Source organism: Carassius gibelio, chromosome B17 (genome assembly GCF_023724105.1).
Source record: "Carassius gibelio isolate Cgi1373 ecotype wild population from Czech Republic chromosome B17, carGib1.2-hapl.c, whole genome shotgun sequence".
Taxonomy (NCBI): Eukaryota; Metazoa; Chordata; class Actinopteri; order Cypriniformes; family Cyprinidae; genus Carassius; species Carassius gibelio.
In genome coordinates this window covers 23112567-23130647 of record NC_068412.1, presented here as the reverse complement: position 1 = coordinate 23130647, position 18081 = coordinate 23112567, and the positions used below count along the sequence as shown (strand labels likewise).

Genomic DNA, 18081 nt, shown 5'->3' with positions numbered 1-18081 from the left:
GAGAGCATGCACATGAATGTGTGACATCACTGGTGAACAGCCAATCATGAGCCTTGCAACACAAAGCAATTTTGATTTACTTCTTGCAAGAGACAGCGAGATTCAAAACTAAAGGTTGAAGGTTTTGCTAAAGGTTAAGAAAGAAATTGAAGAATACGACAAAATTAAACGTCATATGAAAAATGAAGGAGGACAAATAAAATAAATATTCTTGCTCTATCAGTGCAGTGACAGTGAAACTTGTTATCTTAGTTTATACATTTGAAAATATATAGTGACAGAGACTCGAACATGTAAGGTCAGATTTTTTATTTTTAAAATAGTGCAGTCTTTTGATACTACAGCTTATTACATGATCTGCATACATTAATATTTATTTAAAATAAACTATAACTTAAACTAAAATTGCTTGTGTGTATTTTATTTTATTTTTTATTATTATTATTATTTATTTTTGCATTAGTGACCTTTAATTTGGAGCAAGATAAACTGGAGTGACTGTGTCAGACATGTGTCACTTTTCTCACATCTGACTGGTTCAACTTCAGTTTGAGATCTCTAACCCAGAACATAACCTGACCCGGAGCAGGTTAGCCGTGGAGTGTAAGTTACTATGGCAATGAATGCAGCTAAAAGCCAAACCACTTACCTGGTACCTAGACTCAGGATTGGTGCAAACTAACCTGAAACTTACCTGGCCAGCCAGCTAATCTAGCTTCATAGTACAGGCCCCGGTCTAGTGTTTATATACACCACCATAGCATCTAATCCTTTAGATAGATAGATAGATAGATAGATAGATAGATAGATAGATAGATAGATAGATAGATAGATAGATAGATAGATAGATAGATAGATAGATAGATAGATAGATAGATAGATAGATAGATAGATAGATAGATAGATAGATAGATAGATAGATAGATAGATGGATGGATGGATGGATGGATGGATGGATGGACGGATGGATGGATGGACGGATGGACAGACAGACAGATGAATTATAAATTAAATAAAACAAAACGAACACTGTGCGTTTATGGCAAAGTTTGCAAGTCTGCATCTGCTGCTGCGTGCGTAAATTAAACCAATCTTCATTAGAAAGTGCGTAATTCAGCTGCAAAAAAAAAAAAAATCAGGCCCGGTGTCATGGCAACGGCTTCAAACGTCATGGGGAGGTTCAGGGTCCTGCATCTGTATCACAGAAATAAAATAAGCTTGTAGAGCGGCGATTGCATTCATACGGGGTCTAAAAATGCGTGGGTCTCAGCAGCGACTAGCACACTTTTATATGTCTATGAGGCAGAAACAGTAGTCATAGCAAATAAGCGATTGACAATTCATCTGAAAACTATTTATTTATTCATTCATTTATTGATTTATTTTTATTAAGCGGAGAATTTGATTCATTGAGGTAGTCTAGGTAATAGCGCAAACACTGCTTTATCAGACAGAAGCTACCTGTAACTTTTCTCAGCGCTTGTTAGAATGGACCAATCAGTCGCTGGTGTGCACTCGATTTGTAATTTTAAATAAAAAATTTATGGACTAAGCTATGGGAGTATTACTTTTGCAAGTATATTATAAAACTAGAAAACATTAGGGCGAAAATATCAAAAACATCACAAAACCTGATGAAATCTAAATGCGTCTCGATGGTGAATTGGCTTTTTGGGCCTCCAAGCGCCCCCAGGTGGAATAACGACGTTCACAGCAGCATTTTCAGCTCAATCTTCTGTGACAGGGGAGGGCACGGGGAACATTCTTTACTCCAAGCACATTGTATGGCAGAGGACTGTGGCATCGTAGTGCAGACTCATTTTTACTGTGATACGGACACGGGAGATACTGACGAGTGATGAATCCTCTTCCAGCCCGTGGATGCGCCCTAACCGTGTCCAATGGATCTCCCCGGCATCAGCAACGCGACTGTGGACATGTCGGGCTCGGGCTTCATCTTAGAGATCGTGACCATCAAAGCCGTTGTAAACAGCCTGAGCACTCAGGCCAGCAACTATACAGCGGGCGAGGAGCCCAGCAACACCCCGGTGAGGAGTTCGGAGGGGAACTCGGTTCTCCAGGGCATCGCGGTGGCTTCGCAGGCGCTGCTGCTCCTGGCCATCTTTTTACTGTCCAGTCTGGGCAATTCAGCGGTCGTGGTGGTTATAATCAAACACAGGCAGTTGAGAACCGTCACTAACGCGTTCATCATGTCCCTGTCCCTCTCGGATTTCCTCACGGCTGTTCTTTGTTTACCCTTCTCCTTCATGATGCTCTTCAGCAAGGATGGCAAGTGGATGTTTGGGGAGCCCTTCTGCGTTGCCAACGGCTTCTTCAACACCTGCTTCGGCATCATCTCCACCCTGACCATGACTCTCATCTCATTCGACCGCTATTATGCTATCGTTAGGCAGCCGCAAGCCAAAATCGGCCGCAGGAGAGCGATGCAGCTCCTGGCGGCCGTTTGGGTTTCCGCGGTGGGTTTCTCGTTTCCTTGGTACCTGCTTAGGGAGACCTCCAGGCGCTTGGTGGTGCACAAACAGGGGTTTTACCATTGCATGTACGTGTTCCACTCTGGCACCTCCAGGATGGGTACTGAATACAGTGTAGCTTTAATAGTAGTGTGTTATCTGCTTCCCTTCGCCCTCATGTGCTTCTGCCACTACAACATCTGCAAAACCGTCCGACTGTCGGAGATCAGGGTGCGACCGGTGACCACTTACGCGCACCTGTTGCGCTTCTACAGCGAGATGCGCACCGCCACCACCGTGCTCATCATGATCGTGTTCATCATCTTCTGCTGGGGGCCCTACTGCCTGATGGGCATCATCACCGCGCTCGGGAGCTACTCCTTCAATCCTGCTATGGACACCGTGGCCATCTGGATGGCGTGGGCTAACGGTGCCATCAACCCGCTGATTTACGCCATAAGGAACCCGAACATATCAATGCTGTTGGGTCGCAGCAGAGAGGAGGGATACAGGACTAGAAACATCGCTGCGTACCTGTCCACGCAGACGCAGCGCAGGGACACGGTCCGGAACCGGGCGGACCGGACTAGAGACCGGTACGTGAGCCACCACGGCGCAAACAGCCGTCTGTCTTCCTCCAGCCCGGCCAACGGCGGAGATGTGGCCATGTGGGCCTGTAAAAACCCGGCGGTGTTCTTCTGCAGAGATGCGCATCCGGACACGATCACTGAACCGGCGGTGCCTAAAGCTTTGACTGCTGACACCAGTTTGTAACGCGCTCACACTTTATGATGACGACGTGGGAGCTAAAATTACTTAAAAATGTCGATTTTCGTTTCTTGCATTGGATAACAAAATGTCAAGTCAGGTTTACACATTTAACACAAACTTTTCTAATGCAATGCTATTAATGCATCAAGTGTAAGTATAATTGACTTCGAATGTATCTCTTTTCAGTTCCTTTACTTTCAAACTCATTTTGACATAGTCTAAATATTTTTTTATGATTTTATATGACATTCACATTGGTTTCATATACAGTACCAGAGGCTGTTTAGCCTAGAACCTTAATAGAATTCTCTTGTTAAGTGACATTTATGCTGTTTTTCTGTTGTTGTTTTTTTTTTGTTTTTTTTATCTTCCTTTTCTTGGGCCATTTTATCTTAAAAGAGCTAAAGTGTTTTATTAAATATTCTGTTAAATAACTAAGCTTTTGACAAAAAGAGCCGACAATCGCCAATCTTTAAGTTGTTGATAACATTTTTCAAAATTTTTCTCTAGGGGTTCACTTTTGCTATATGTAGCTAATATGCAAATTTGTAGATTTAAATTTTTTGCGTTTTTAAATTTTTATGTTTTCATTTATTTATTTATTAAGCTACGTTCTGTAGTTTTTTTATAACGATTTGATCTTACGTATTTTATTACAGCAGTAGTACCTCCCTTCAGATTTCAGTAAATCACATGCATTTAAATAAATTGGAACACTAATCAAAGTTTCATGTCAGTTCCAAATACCTGAATGTTCATTACCTAATAATATTATTATATGATGTTTAAATAAACATTATTTTGTGTGTGTTTTTAAAGCTGAAGTATGTAGTAGACTAATATAGACGTCACTAGCAAACTCTAAAAGTGACGCTTTACGAAAAAAAAAACATAAACCCCGCCCCCAACTCACGCCATTGGTCGAGTCAGTAGGACTAGGCTCGCTCTTTTCATAACACTGTTAAAACTTTACATTCTTCAGCTTTAAATATAAATAGGCCTACAAGTAAAAATATCAAAGTTTGAATGTAAATTAATTTAAGATGCATATTATATGCATTATATTATTATTAATAATTATTATTTATAAAGTGTTACCATCTTTTTACATTTAATTTTTCAACCTATATTTGAAATCAGACTCTCCAAGCATGAGTTTATTAATGTTATGAATTAGCAGATAAAGTGTGTAGACTAATAAGTGGTGTGCCAAGATGAAAGTCACTCTTGAATGCATGAATTAATGTAAATGCTTTAAAACACTGTGAATGAACTGAGGAGTTTACAGTAATCTCTCTCACAGCCTTAAACCATATCCATGCTGTTCATCATCTACACTGACCTGGAAAATTACCAGTAAAACGTATAAGAGTTGAGAGGATTTTATGACTATTTAATTAAACAATAAGTCATAATGACATGGTCGTTTAAGAAATAGGGTTTTTTCATAGTAAAATGTCTTAGCTTTAAGATTTACAAAATTAAATCTTTTGGATTGCCTTTTTCTGTAATCATTCCCCAGTATTTATATAATTGAATTATATAATTTTTTTATATTAAAGACCAGCTTTATAGATCTATAAAGGTATATTGTGTTGATAATCCAATCTGAGAAAAGCACAGGGTCTTCTATATGTGAAACTTTCATTGAAACATATTTTAGAGAAAATATACGCAGGCATAAAATAGTCATGAGCCTATTAAATGTTTGTTTTTACCATGCTGGTTTCATTAATAGGAGAGAGATGCATTATTCTTTTCAAATACTCAAATTAGAATTTTTATCACTATAACATTATGTCTTTGAAAGCGTTTCAAGTTTGCCTGAAATAAAGTTTGAATATGTTTTATCCATTTTATGTTTGATTACTATTCACAAATCACTCTGGCACTAGAACTAATCCTTCAGTTGCAGTGTTGTTGTGTAATTATGAAGCACTTTGCTAACCTTAATAATTTCAGGTCGACAAATCAGCAGTCAAACACTGTTGCAGTGACCCTCAGGGTTTATTTATTGATTACGTATCTCACATCCAAATGAATTCTTAAATAAAGAAAGCAAAACATCAGGCCAACAGAAGAAACTATTACAAAGTGATACAATATTACAAAGAACTATTAGTGAAAAAGATTTAATGGCATCTGATCAACAGGGTTATTAGCATAAAATAGTAGTGTCAAGGACTAAGAAAAAGCCTTGGTCAGAAGAGTTAATAATGGATATATGTACATATATACAACCTTAAACACTAACAAAGGAAATTACAAGAATATACATGCACGGCAGACAGTTTGGTTTGCTTCAGATGCAGGTTTTGCATCCACAGCGGTTTTTAACAAAAAGTTCTTTTTGATTATTGCAAAAAATATTGCGTCCTTCTGTCATCCTCTAAAATATAGGTATTTAAAATCAAAGTTTGACCGTAGCATTTTTTTTTTTTTTTAAGTATAGTTCCTGTCAATAAATTTAATACATGGCATCTATAGATTTATAATAATTTGATTTCAATAACATGTTATACAAAATGTTGTTTTGTGGAATTAAAGTTGTGCATTGTGCTTTAACAGGTCTGGAATGGACAGTTTATTAACAAACAATCGCTTGTGCGAAAAAAAGGAAATACTCATTACAAACAAATCAATTACATCATCCAATGATATACAATTATCACTGCATCCCATATTTTCAAATCACTTTTGCTTCCAAAACACTGACTTTTAGTGTTTAGCACACCACATATTGCAAAACAAGGCCTGTTTTTTGAGTGCACAGTGTACACCAACAATAACTAAAAAAAATAAAATAAAATTGTAAGCAGTATCTGAGCAGACTCAATAAATGGGGTTTATGGCTGTCAGGCAAGCAGAACTGTGAAAATGGGTGTTCCTGGATTTCAGCAGCAGTTTGTAGCCCTTTCTGCTCATTATTTCTGTGAACTGTGGTGCACAAGCACCATGCAAACTCCTTCATCATCTTCAGCAAAGACACGGTCACAACTGATTTACATCTTTAGAAAAATCCTTAGGGAGTATTTTGGCAGTCAGCACATAACAGGTCCTCTCCAGTCCTGAACTGAGGTAGAGCTGTTGCACGCGTGTGTAATGTCTCAGCTCTACCAGCAGGAGGCAGCACTCGCTCGTGCAGCTTCCTCAGAAGTTGAGTTTGGTGATGGGCCTCTCTCTGCTGCTCTCTGCGCTCTGCTTGACGGGACGCTTACGGTTGTGTTTCATCTTCGACAGGTCTTTATCAAACACCTCCCCGGATCGGAGTGCGGACACCAGATCGTCGAATTCTCCATCCTCCTCGCAGTTCTCTTTGGCCTTCCGGGCTTTTCTTTCCTTCTCACGCTGTTCCTTGAGCTGTCCACAGAATATTTTAGATTAATCAGAACAGGGAGGCGTTTAGTTTGCTTAATGCATACTACACAGTGTACAATAAAGGCAGCATACTTTTTTTTTCTTTTTTTTTTTGGTCAATTTGAGGGACAAACTTATATTACATCCTTGCTCTCATTCTTCTGAATTCTCAGATCAAAGGAAAACTAGGATTTTTACTGGAAAAGCTGCATTTTGTCCTGTAAATGTTTAAATATTTAGGGTCCATTTCCATATTGGACTTTCTTTATTTTGGAGATGGACACAATGCATGCTTTTTGAGACTTTACCTGCGCCTCCATGCGGGCTCTGCGCTCTTCCTCCTCCTTGCGTCGTCTCATGTTCTCGTTGTCCTGTTTAGCTTCACTGAAGGCCTGCAGGAACTGATCAAAGATGCCAAAGAACTCATCGGGCTGCATGCGAGTGGCGTCCTCACCGAAGTGCTTCACAGCCTTCTCAAACTGTGCAGAGTGAAGACAAAGACATTCAGGAGAGTGATTCTTCGTCATATAATCATTATTGTATCTTTGGTACTTGAACTTGGTAAGTAATAATACAAAAATTAAAAGAAGAAGTAAAAAATAGTTGAATTGTCAAACTCCAGGCTGCTAGAAGTATCTAGTGATCTAGTCATATACACTACAGTTGAAAGGCTTGGAGTCAGTAAAGGTTTTTTTTTAATGTTGGTTTTTGGTTAAAATTTTCCATGTATTTTAAATTAATTTCTTCTAAAATTGTATTAATTTCTGAGATGACAAAAAAACAGCTAGATCCCAACATAATATTCAACCACTGCGGCAGCATCAATCCATCCCATGTGCAGCTTCATGAGCTGGGTCGGACTGGAGGAGACAACATGCCTTTGAAATGGATCTTTAGCCTATCGCAGTTAAAGATTACGTTCCATGTTTCCAGAGGTTCCAATGTCCACACAGGTGGACAGAAGCCCAATAAACTCAAAGAAGTGAAAGCAGTGATTTAACATCTACAAGGCTGAGTTACATGTGCCAGCATACAGCGGGGGGGAAAGTCTGGCAACGTCAAAGATGCAGCAGAGCAACTTTATGATAGCTCTCAAATTGAAGAGACCAGATAGAGTGACAGGCCTCGCTATGTTCAAACCTCTCTTCTATTAGCTCCTCAGGTTCAGTGAACTGTGGTGCGCTTGCTTTCTTACCAAATCCTTGGCGTCCTGAAGAGAGTCTTCCACCTCAGAGAAACTGAAGCCAGCCACAGTGATGAACTGACTCACAACAGACACAAACTTATCTCCGTAGGTCTGAGGCTGACTCTTCTGGTACTCCAGCTCCTGTTCAGAGAGAGAGAATTAAAGAATAATTGAATTCAGAGCAATCTCAAGCACTCAAGAAAACACCTTAGAAACCTAGCAAGAATCTCAAACTTCAAATCTCAAGGTTCTTTTTAGTTTTCATGTGTTGTAAGCATATGATACTGTTGTATTAATAGATACATTTGCTACACTGGATGACCTCATGAGCTGTAGAGTTTGTTGTAATTGTAGACAAAATGAGAGGATGGCGCTTACCGTCTCCACGCTTTTTAGGCCAGTGTGCAGATTGTTAATGTCTTTCTCCAGTTCAGTCATGCTGGGAAAAAAGGAAGAAAAATAAGTTGTAGCGCGAGATAATGAGAGATAATGTTTCACCAGACAATTTGCAGACTCTTTAATCTCACTTCGAATGGCTTGGGAACGAATTAGATCAAACAGTATCTTCACACAGTGACTGAGGTTTTGCCAAATAGGACATGTTCCTGGATCAACAAATGTTGTTGGTGCTGGAACAGCGAACCCCATCCCAAACTATAAACTACCCCTAAAACGAGAGCCAAATGATAGGCTGAAACTGTTCAAGCTCTCAGCACTAACCTCATGCCTAACATCTGATTGGTTGTTATTCCAGGGTTCAATACAATGTTCTGTTGAAAAGTTGGGTGTTAAGTATACAATTTTTTTTTTAAAGACAGATTTTATTTATATGAACAAAAATAAAACCAGCAATATTGGGAAATATTATAATAAGCTAAACTGAATTTCTTCAGCATCACATGACCTTCAAAAATCATTCTAACATGCTGACTTGCTGTTTAAGAAACATTTCTTCTCATTAATGTTGTGCTGCTTAATATTTTTGTGAAAACTGAGACTGATCCTAACAATATAAATACTTTACTGCCACTTTTGATCAATTTAATGTGTCCTTACTGAGCAAAAGTATAAAAAAAAAGGAAGCATGTGTGGTATAACACTGATTACCACAAAAACAATTACTCATGCCATGATTAGAAGCAGAAATGTGAAGGCTATGATTTTTATAAAAGCACTTACATAAATTACCCTATTAAAGCCTGTGTATTTGAACTTTAAAGTTGTTTAAATCATCTTTTACTGTCGGGTTTTGGTTTAAGGCATTGCATTGTCTTTACAAATCTGATACAACTTTATACAGAAAAGGTCAGTGAGTGAGTTTTTCATACTACAATTATGCTAATATTGCATATTGTTTGTCACTTTTTGCTGCGCTGTCGATACAGTGAGTATTTCAACTACTACAGATTGTCCCTAAAAAATCTTGTTTAAAGGGATGAGAGGAAATTCATTTTTGTGCTAAGCAACATCATGCCACAAAGTTCTGTCGATTAAGCTTAACTTGTACTAAACCCAGTGTTATCTCTCCATTACATACACTCTTTTTGGAGACACAGAAACTCTTAAGCGGATGTAATAGTGAGACTTGATTATTTTAGGTGCGTACTTGACTTTGGCTGCTTCTGGCACGTCGTGCAGATCCTCATGAATCAGGCTGACTTTAGGGTACTTCTGCTCAAGAATGGTGATCAGGTAGTGCAGCAGAGTGACGTTCCTATTGAGAAACACACAGCTTGTGTAACTGCATGGCTGGTAGGTGATTAATACACAGTACTCGCTCAAACTGAAGTCCTGTCTTACTTGTCGATGCTGGACTTGGTGTCGGCGATCTTGTTGAGAGAGGACACTTTGAAGCCATAGGCACTGCCCCTCTGGCCTTTGTTCATGTAGTTACCGAAGGCCAGCACCACCTCCAGAAGCTGGCGAAGATTCTTGCTCTGAAGAACCTCCTTAGAGGCTTTACTGAGAGCTGAGGGAGAAAACAGCATTTTTAATATTACACCTATTACACACAAGTCCAGTAGAGATGAACAGAACTGTATAAGAATTTACCTTCTACTTTCGGCTTGATTTCTGCTATTCTTTCTGCAAACTTCTTTTTGAAGTAAAGAGACTGCAGTCTTTGCTGGTAGTGGTCGATTCTGTGGTTTAAGAGCAGAATTGAAATAAAACACCATCAACTGTATGATAATATCTCATCTACATTTACAGATGAAAGTTTGGATACAGCTTAATTTAAGCTTCTTATGATCTTAAACCTAAAGGTTTCTACTTAAATGAAATTAGTTTTGGTGGCAATTACAAATTGTCTACATTCAAATTCCTAATACTAACATTTCGATTCATTTAACATTAATATTTACATTATTTAAATAACTTTCACTGGAATATGGTTAAATGTGTCTGAAGAAAACCTCGCGATCTAAAGGCTTCTGGTTAAATGTTTGAAATTTAATTTTGCCGACAAATATAGTGTATACATTTTAATTGCTCCTGCTAAATTTATCAACTATAAGTTCAATTTCAAACATTATTATTTATGTGATTTTTGTTTTGTTTTGACAACTGCACTTTTATTGTAAAATGTGGGAAATGGTCTAAATAAAAAATACATACATTACATTTTTACAATGTAAAAACAATTGACTGGTAGTTTATATCAAATAATATTTCATTTAAAATACAAAGCATACTAAAGTAGAAGAAAAATAAATAGTGAAAGAAAACTGACCATGTCAGTTTACTTACAAGGGGTGTACCCATAATGCATTGCTAGAAAACATCTAAAATATATTAACAGCCAAATATTCTTCTGTGGTTTTTCATTGTTCTGTTAAAGCATGCCTGTTCGTGAGAGACGGGTCCTGTTTTCCGTATTAAAATAGTCCAATAACACCTGCAACTTGTTTATTTTTTATTAATAAATGGAGCCACCCATTCTTCATGGCTTTTAAATGTATGTCCTTGTGGGCTGACATTCTACAGAGATGGCAGAATGAAGAGGTCAAAAAATGACGACATGTTTCCAGCCCTGTTTCAGCCAATTTCAGGCTTCATGCCAAACTGAAGAAAACCGCATTTGGTAACTGAAGTCGGCGATTATTATAGCATGAAACTAAACAGACCATGATAAGAACGTCATCCTGTAAAACAGTTTATTTTCCAAATACTGACCTCTACACCACCTTTAGCTTTGAGCGGAAACACAATTCAGGACATACTGTGTGTTTTGATGGCTCTGTCCAGTCTGATGAAAGATATCTCTATTTATTATGTCCCACACAAAGTGGCTTTTCATGACCTAACTTGATGGTTACCTGCTCATCTCATAAAGGAAGCGATCTGCCTTTGCCATCCGCTCCAACTCATGTTTGTGTTCCTCCAGAAGGTCCACGTCACTTTTTTCTGGCACAAACTTCAACAGCTGCAGGGGAAGAAGGCAAGCATACTGATGACTAAATTGGGCCAACCAATCAGAAATCATTTTGAAAGAAAAGTCTTAAAGGTGCAGTACCAGAACACCCTGTTTGTTCATAAAATAAAATTTGAGAATAAATTAATGTGGCACCATTTATGGACTACATATCGTCACAAAAAAAAAAAAAACTTGTACAATATTAAAAGGCTTTGGTATGTTTGATATTTTTACAAACTACAGCAAATTTCCCCATCAGTCAGAATGACAAATGCAAGGATGATATGATGTCTTGCCAAAATTGCTTCTGCAAAACAATAATTGCATGCTGGCTAGGGACTGCCAGGCTAATGTAATTAAACTTGCAGCCTGTGCAGGCGCTCGATCAGCTAATCCCAGTTCTGCAATGTTTGACATCAATCCACTGCAGTACAGTTTGTTTTGTACATGAGCCACCTGGAGTTCTGAATTAAAGTGTAAGCTAAGTGATGAAGTGCGATAAATCTCACCTGCTCCAGCATATCCTTAGGTAGGTCTTCCTGCTCATCCATGGTCAGTATGGCTCTCTTGATCTCCTCGTTGGAGAGTTTTAACCTGCAATAAGGAAATTTGAGCAAATCAGTGCATGTTGCACTCCTCGTTTTTGAGTGACCCATACAAAGAAATAATCTAGTCATATTTCCATATCTTTTCCTTTTGAATTTGGGGGGGGGGGGGGGGGGGGGGTATGACATGGGTTTCCATGAGATTGACCATTTGACATCTAATACTACACCACACACACATGCAAAAAGATTAAAAATAGAGATATAAATAAACCAAAAGAAATACAATAAATAAATAAATACACCAAAATAAACAATTGAATAAATTAATAAACAAAAAATGTAAAAAAAATAATAAAAGCAAGACAAATAAATGAATACAGTATGCACAAAAACTATGTTCTGAAATAACTGAACCAATGTTTCTTGGTGCAGTAAATGTTTAAAATCCAGGCTTTATTAACAGCTGTACATTTTAATCAAACACATAAAGTGAGCCCACTCTGTTTATTGCCGCTGCTATGGCGACTTGTGATGCATCAGAAAAAAACCCTGGCTGGGATCATCTTATGAATAAAATGCTTGGCTGCAATTGAGTTTTAAACACATCGTCAACCGTCAGAAAATAAATGGCTTAGGTAAACAAAGAATTGTTCTATTGTGAGTCATGCCGTTTATTACTGTGAATGAATCTTAAATGGTCAAAGATGGCGGCTGTGGGTGCCTTATTTACAGACTCACTTGGAAAGAAGAATGTTGCAGTTTTGTGCACGCCGTCCATCGATGACAGACAATTCTCTGACCTTTTTAGAAGTGACGGTGTCATCCTCTGATTCTTTCTGCAAAGAACGAAATGCATTGAAGGTCGAAAAGGAAGAGGAAAATACTGAGAGAGCAAGCTAGTGATGATGTCACACTTGAGGGTTTTTGGTGAAAAAGTTTAAGTTCTTGTCAGCTGTGACAGACTAAAATGTTTGCAAGCACAGCGTGGTTCAGAACACCATTAAAAGAATAAAAACAGAACCATATTGATCAAAATCAAATGCAGGTTTGGACTCAGAATGCGAAAACAACAAGAAACCTGCCATCTCAAAGTAAAAGACAAATAGTAATTTTTCAAACACAGGACAACTTGCTCATGACACAACAACAGAGGCTGAAAACAGTCATCTCTTGCTCTTTAGAGCCAGATGGGGAGCAGACAGCAAGAAATTGCGTGTTTAGACGATGGCACGTCGGGTTTTATTTGGAGGAGGAAGAGGGTGGAAGAGAATGTGTCCATGAACAGGGGGATATTTGTTTTTTAGTTGGTGGAAATCTGTCTCCTTCGCTGTTGCATAAACTCCAGATGCATGCAAAAGCAAAACCAATTGCATGCCTCATAACCAACTTGGCTAATTACGAACAGAGACATCTTGAAATGCTGGCTAATAAACTGAAATAGGTATTTTGCTCATTTTAAGCTATGCTACAAAAGGCAACAATAAAGAATGCACTGAACATAATATAAAAGTACTATGTAATAGATAGTACATTTCAGCACAGACAGTTTAAGGCAAAAAAAATTTTTAATATATCAAACATATATATGGTGATTTTGGGGTGAAACATGATCAGAAAATGTATTTGTAAGATTCAAGCATTTATGTCACTACAACAAAGTACTTCAAAGAATACCATGTAACTGCATGTCCGAAAAGCATGGCATTACCATGGTATCACCACCAAACTAAAGAGTGAGGTCCGAAGACCACTTACCCGTCTAAAGATATTTAACAGAGAGTCCTTTATGGCAAGCGAGAAGCAGGAAAGTGTTAGTTAGATCAGGAATTAAATAAAAGTGCAGGAGTAAACATCATGCATAAAAAAGGGTGATACAATAAAGAGGGCTGGACAGAAAGTGCTTGACACTGCAGTATTTCTCATAGAATGCATCTGGAACGACGTGTGAGACGTTTATAATAAAAGAGCAGATGCGTAAGGATTCTCATCTTCCCTTTATGTCACTGATGAGTTACCTGCTGTCTCTGGTAAGCCGAGAATGTTTTCTCAATATCCTCCAAGTCCAATTGTTTGAAAACTTTGAGGTCGTCCAGGTCCAGCCACACAGTCCCTTCCAGTTTATTCTGCGATACAGAGATAATAAGTGAATAAACTATATTTAATAAAATTGTTTTGATTCAAAGTTTGTGAGAGTAGGTCTTAAGCAATAATCTATGTACTCACTTCACTGAGTTTGGTCCAGTTGAAAGACTTGAGCGGATTGGACGGCTGAGGAATGTTCTTTTTCTTCAGCATGGAGCCCATAAGTCCTCCAGGGAGAGGAGGAGCACCAAAGCCAGGCAGGCCTGGTGGAGGTGGTGGTCCGCCGGGGGGAGGGGGTGGTGGCGGCGGTGCTCCACCTGGAGGTGGTGGAGGAGGAAGGCCAGCCAGACCAGGTGGTGGAGGTGGAATACTACCAGGAGCCAGTGGGACGAGTGGGGGGCCTCCTGGGATATTTGTCCTCTGAAAACACAAGACAAAATAGGATTGTGAAGCAAAAGTATTAAGAGGCTTAGAATATGAAGAAAAACAATGCAAAACCACATTTCAGTCTGATCCAAAATCCTGTTGACAATGCATTTTTAGGCCCAGTTGAGAAAGTGTTTCAAGACTTCAGTTACGCTGCCACAAACAAACAAGTACTACAGGAACTACCATGATCATTCTGGATATATATATATATATATATGCAACTATATTTTATTAAGAACCAAAATGTACGAAAAAAAAAAAAGAGTTCAAACTAATTAGGAATCAACTTTTTCACACCAATTGAAAAAAATAAAAGATAAATCCATCCTTATTGTGGTTTTCTGGTCTTAGTTGGTTTAAGGTGGCCTGGCCTTTCAAACAGGCCAAGCTAGGGTTCAGCTTGATTATCTGGTCTTCTTTTACACCAGATCAGCCTAAGTAGAAGCCAAAACAGGCCAGCTAACCACCATAGGATAGTTTGCACAGGTTTTTTTTTTTTTTTTTTTTGGCAAGGAGTTGAGTGCTCGTTCCAGTTCAAACTCTTGAGTTTCCATTTCAGTTAGGTCGCTGTAGAGAGAAACCAATTCACTGATTTTTGAAAGAGGCATATTGTGCGTATGTAACATACATTACTCATCTCATGTAGCCGGACTGAAAGGTCAGCAACTTGCTGCTTAACAAGCTTATGTTCGCTGCTTTCTTTCTCCAACTTCTCTTTCATCTTATTGAGAGTTTGCATCATTTCTTCCTTCTCTTGGGCTTTTGCATCACACTCCCTTTCTTTCTTCTCCAGCTTCTGCTGAAGTTCATTATGTTCTACGATTCAAGCCAGAGGAACAAAAAAAAAGAAAAAAGTTGAAATCAAAATGAACAAACGCTTCAGTATTTGACAACATCAGTGATTCCCATGCTGATGAAAGCACGTGTAAACACATTCAAGGCCTCCTGAGGGTAAACAGTCACTTAAATCAATATTCAGCTCATAGAAGTCATGTACCTTTTCTCATTTTTTCCGCTTGCTCTTTCCATTGTTTCACCTCGTTCTCATTTACCAACCTGTAAAATCAAACAAGAGAACAGTATTGGGCACTTCTGAATGGTAAAAGGGAGAGTTCACATAAAAATGAAAATCCTGTCACCATTAACTCTTCATATCATTAAAAACCGATATGATATTATTTTTTTCAGTACAAGACAAAAGGAGACATTTGTGTTCCACACACGAAAGCAAAAGATCACAATTTTCATTTTTGGGTGAACTATAATTTTCAATGTGTCCCTAAACCACAAAACTTGGAATTCATAATTCATAAAAAGCACAAAGATGACTTCATATTAGTCGGGTAGGACCAGCAGGAAACCAAGGAACTTTGGTGCGAAACGTTAAGCGATCAGAGATGCCCCTTAAACTGAGAGTCAAACTTCAGCTCTGTAACATTTGATCAAACCACCAAATGTTTTCCATATGCATTCTGCATATTTGTTTTTATTCGACTGAAACTGTCCCAGATCGTCTCTCAGCTTTCGACTTGTTTGAACTGTCTGAGTGAAGTTGTGTCTCACTTCTAATTAATCCCATGCAGAAAGATGACACAAAGATGTGTTTATTTGAACTCTTGTACCACCCAAAAGCAAGCAACTTTTTTAACGTTCAATCATATTCTGGATGGGTCTTTGTATATAAACATCAAGCAACAAAATCTGAGGTCTGGCTCTTTCCTAATATGTGATTAGATACAGGTGAATGGCTACTTGCTTAAAAATAACTTGGGGTCTGGATTATGGATTTGGGATTATATTTTTTTAGCTAAATTACTTAAATCAAAAAATGATATGACAGGTCATTTTGGAGAGTATTAAAACTCAGGATATTAATAAATTAGAAAAAATGAGGACACCAGGGTACAATTTAGTTAAATGTAATGACACGCATCTCTCACTCACATTCGCACTACGTTTTTCACGTCAAAGTTCTCAAGAGGAGCCACATCGGGGTCATGACCCTTGTCGTTCTGTAGTACAATCTGCTGGACAATTCGGTCGAGGAGGAGCCAATACTGCACAGTATTTCCATTTCTTTTGTCTGAGTAAAGAGAAGAGATGGTGGTCAACACTTAGAAAGCAGACTACACAATGTTTATTATAGTGACTGATATAATGCATATATACTGTATTCACTACCATTCAAAGTTTTGGGGTATGTAGGTATTTTTTTATTGCTTTTGAAAGATTTTTTATTGCTTTTGCATTTATTTGATTAAAAATACAGTAAATATTCTGAAATATTATTACAATATAAAATAACTAACTTCTATTTTAGTACATTTTAAAATGCAATTTATTCTTGCGATGCCAAAGCTGATTTTTAGTGTCACACGATGCTTCATAGATCATTCTAATATGCTGATTTGGTGCTCAAAAATATTTCTTATTTTTATCAACGCTGAAAAAAATTTCTACTGCTTAATATCTCTGTGGTAACAGAGTTTTTTTATATTATTATTTTTATTAATATGATTATTTAATAAACAGAAAGTTTAAAAGAACAGCATTTATTGACATGTCTTTTTGACATTCTGGCTGAATAAATGTGTAAATTCCTTAACTCTTAACTGTCACCCATCCCCTATGTGGGACGCCTACGTTTACTTCACTATATTACAATTAAATCCTAATCTAATCATGATGAACTATATATTGTGGAAAGGTGTAAGTGTCCTAAATAGATATTTTACCAATGTTTTTTGGTAAAATAGTAATATATTAATTTATGACAAGAATGCACCCACAAAAATCTACTTCATGACAGGAGTACTGACCTTTATCAAAAAAAAAAAAAAGTCTTCTTCGTTGCCCTTTTTTGTCACACTTTAGAAATAAAATCTCAAAATGTAACCTTTAAAACCCATTTTAAACCATGAAAATGATACATGAATATTATGTCATAAAATGTTTTCGTTATAAAAAATTAAGTTTGGATAATGCAATTTCAAGTCCATGTGGAAAAATGTTAGTGACAGTTAAGGGGTAAAAAAAAAAAAAAAAAAAAAAGGAACAAGAAATAAAAAAATATCTTACTGAACCCAAACTTTTTGAATGGTAATGTAAAGTGTAATTTAATGCTGACTAAAATTCACTAAAAACATTAACTTTTTCATAAGAAAAAATAGATAAACACTGTACATGTCCCAAACACATGGTTTTACTATAGGTCCATGTTCAAAATGATATGCCATGGTATTATTTTGTATTCTTTAGTGGCACTTGTTATGAAGTGTTTGTGGCGGGGTCCATGGACGTGACATCACTCACAAGGCATATGAAGACAGTGCTGCAAGACGGACATAAAGTGCGGGAAGGCGTCCGTGTGGTTTATCCTCTTTCGGACGAGATCAAACACCTGAGTAGCACTTTTAGTGTCTATATGAACCTGAACCAAACAAAGAGACAATGAAATTACTTTTGGAAAAAAAGGGCCAGTATTAAGAGTCAAATTAAGACAGCAAGCGTACGTTCTCAAACCGCTTAGCTAAGGCTAATTCATCTTCATTTCGTAGCATCTCAAAGAACTCCAAATGCCTGAAGAGTAAGAAAAGACGACTGCATGTTAAGCTCAACAAAACCCGGCCAAGTACTTGAGGATGATGGGTCTCAAAATACAGCACTTACCGATCTAACGTGGAGTTTTCATGGGACCGTAATTTATCAATCACTGGTTGGATGCCCAGCATTAGAAATTCATACCGCAAATGAATTCTGAACTCCAAACTGGTCTGTAAATGAAACGTTGGAAATCATGGAGAAACTCTTGGATGATTTGAA

The 18081-nt window shown here is 37.7% G+C and overlaps 2 protein-coding genes across 7 annotated transcripts in view; one reads left to right on the top strand and one right to left on the bottom strand.

The window, feature by feature from the left end:
* Window positions 1–1740: 1740 nt before the first annotated feature.
* Window positions 1741–5013, top strand: LOC127976523 (G-protein coupled receptor 135). The gene has a single exon (XM_052580985.1). The coding sequence runs from the start codon at window positions 1902–1904 to the stop codon at window positions 3243–3245; it is 1344 nt and encodes a 447-aa protein (XP_052436945.1). The 5' UTR covers window positions 1741–1901; the 3' UTR covers window positions 3246–5013.
* A 217-nt stretch (window positions 5014–5230) lies between these two features.
* daam1a (dishevelled associated activator of morphogenesis 1a) overlaps window positions 5231–18081 on the bottom strand; it is a 42824-nt gene continuing 29973 nt past the window's right edge. For 3 of the 6 annotated variants that reach the window (XM_052580613.1, XM_052580615.1, XM_052580612.1), the window contains 19 exons: window positions 17929–18032; window positions 17772–17838; window positions 17572–17689; window positions 16204–16342; window positions 15257–15315; window positions 14888–15075; window positions 13972–14250; window positions 13764–13871; window positions 13504–13530; window positions 12487–12584; window positions 11710–11794; window positions 11103–11209; window positions 9838–9926; window positions 9586–9754; window positions 9392–9499; window positions 8164–8224; window positions 7795–7926; window positions 6908–7078; window positions 5231–6602 (listed from right to left, as the gene is read on the bottom strand). In XM_052580613.1, coding sequence (XP_052436573.1) covers window positions 6393–6602; window positions 6908–7078; window positions 7795–7926; window positions 8164–8224; window positions 9392–9499; window positions 9586–9754; window positions 9838–9926; window positions 11103–11209; window positions 11710–11794; window positions 12487–12584; window positions 13504–13530; window positions 13764–13871; window positions 13972–14250; window positions 14888–15075; window positions 15257–15315; window positions 16204–16342; window positions 17572–17689; window positions 17772–17838; window positions 17929–18032 — 2319 coding nt within the window. In that variant the 3' untranslated portion in view covers window positions 5231–6392. The remainder of the gene's footprint in view (window positions 6603–6907; window positions 7079–7794; window positions 7927–8163; window positions 8225–9391; window positions 9500–9585; window positions 9755–9837; window positions 9927–11102; window positions 11210–11709; window positions 11795–12486; window positions 12585–13503; window positions 13531–13763; window positions 13872–13971; window positions 14251–14887; window positions 15076–15256; window positions 15316–16203; window positions 16343–17571; window positions 17690–17771; window positions 17839–17928; window positions 18033–18081) is intronic. The other 3 variants (XM_052580618.1, XM_052580617.1, XM_052580616.1) reach the window with 1 other exon arrangement.

Bases quoted from the DNA above. Each gene is read 5' to 3' on its own strand.
- LOC127976523 (XM_052580985.1), top strand. From the start codon at position 1,902: ATGGATCTCCCCGGCATCAGCAACGCGACTGTGGACATGTCGGGCTCG.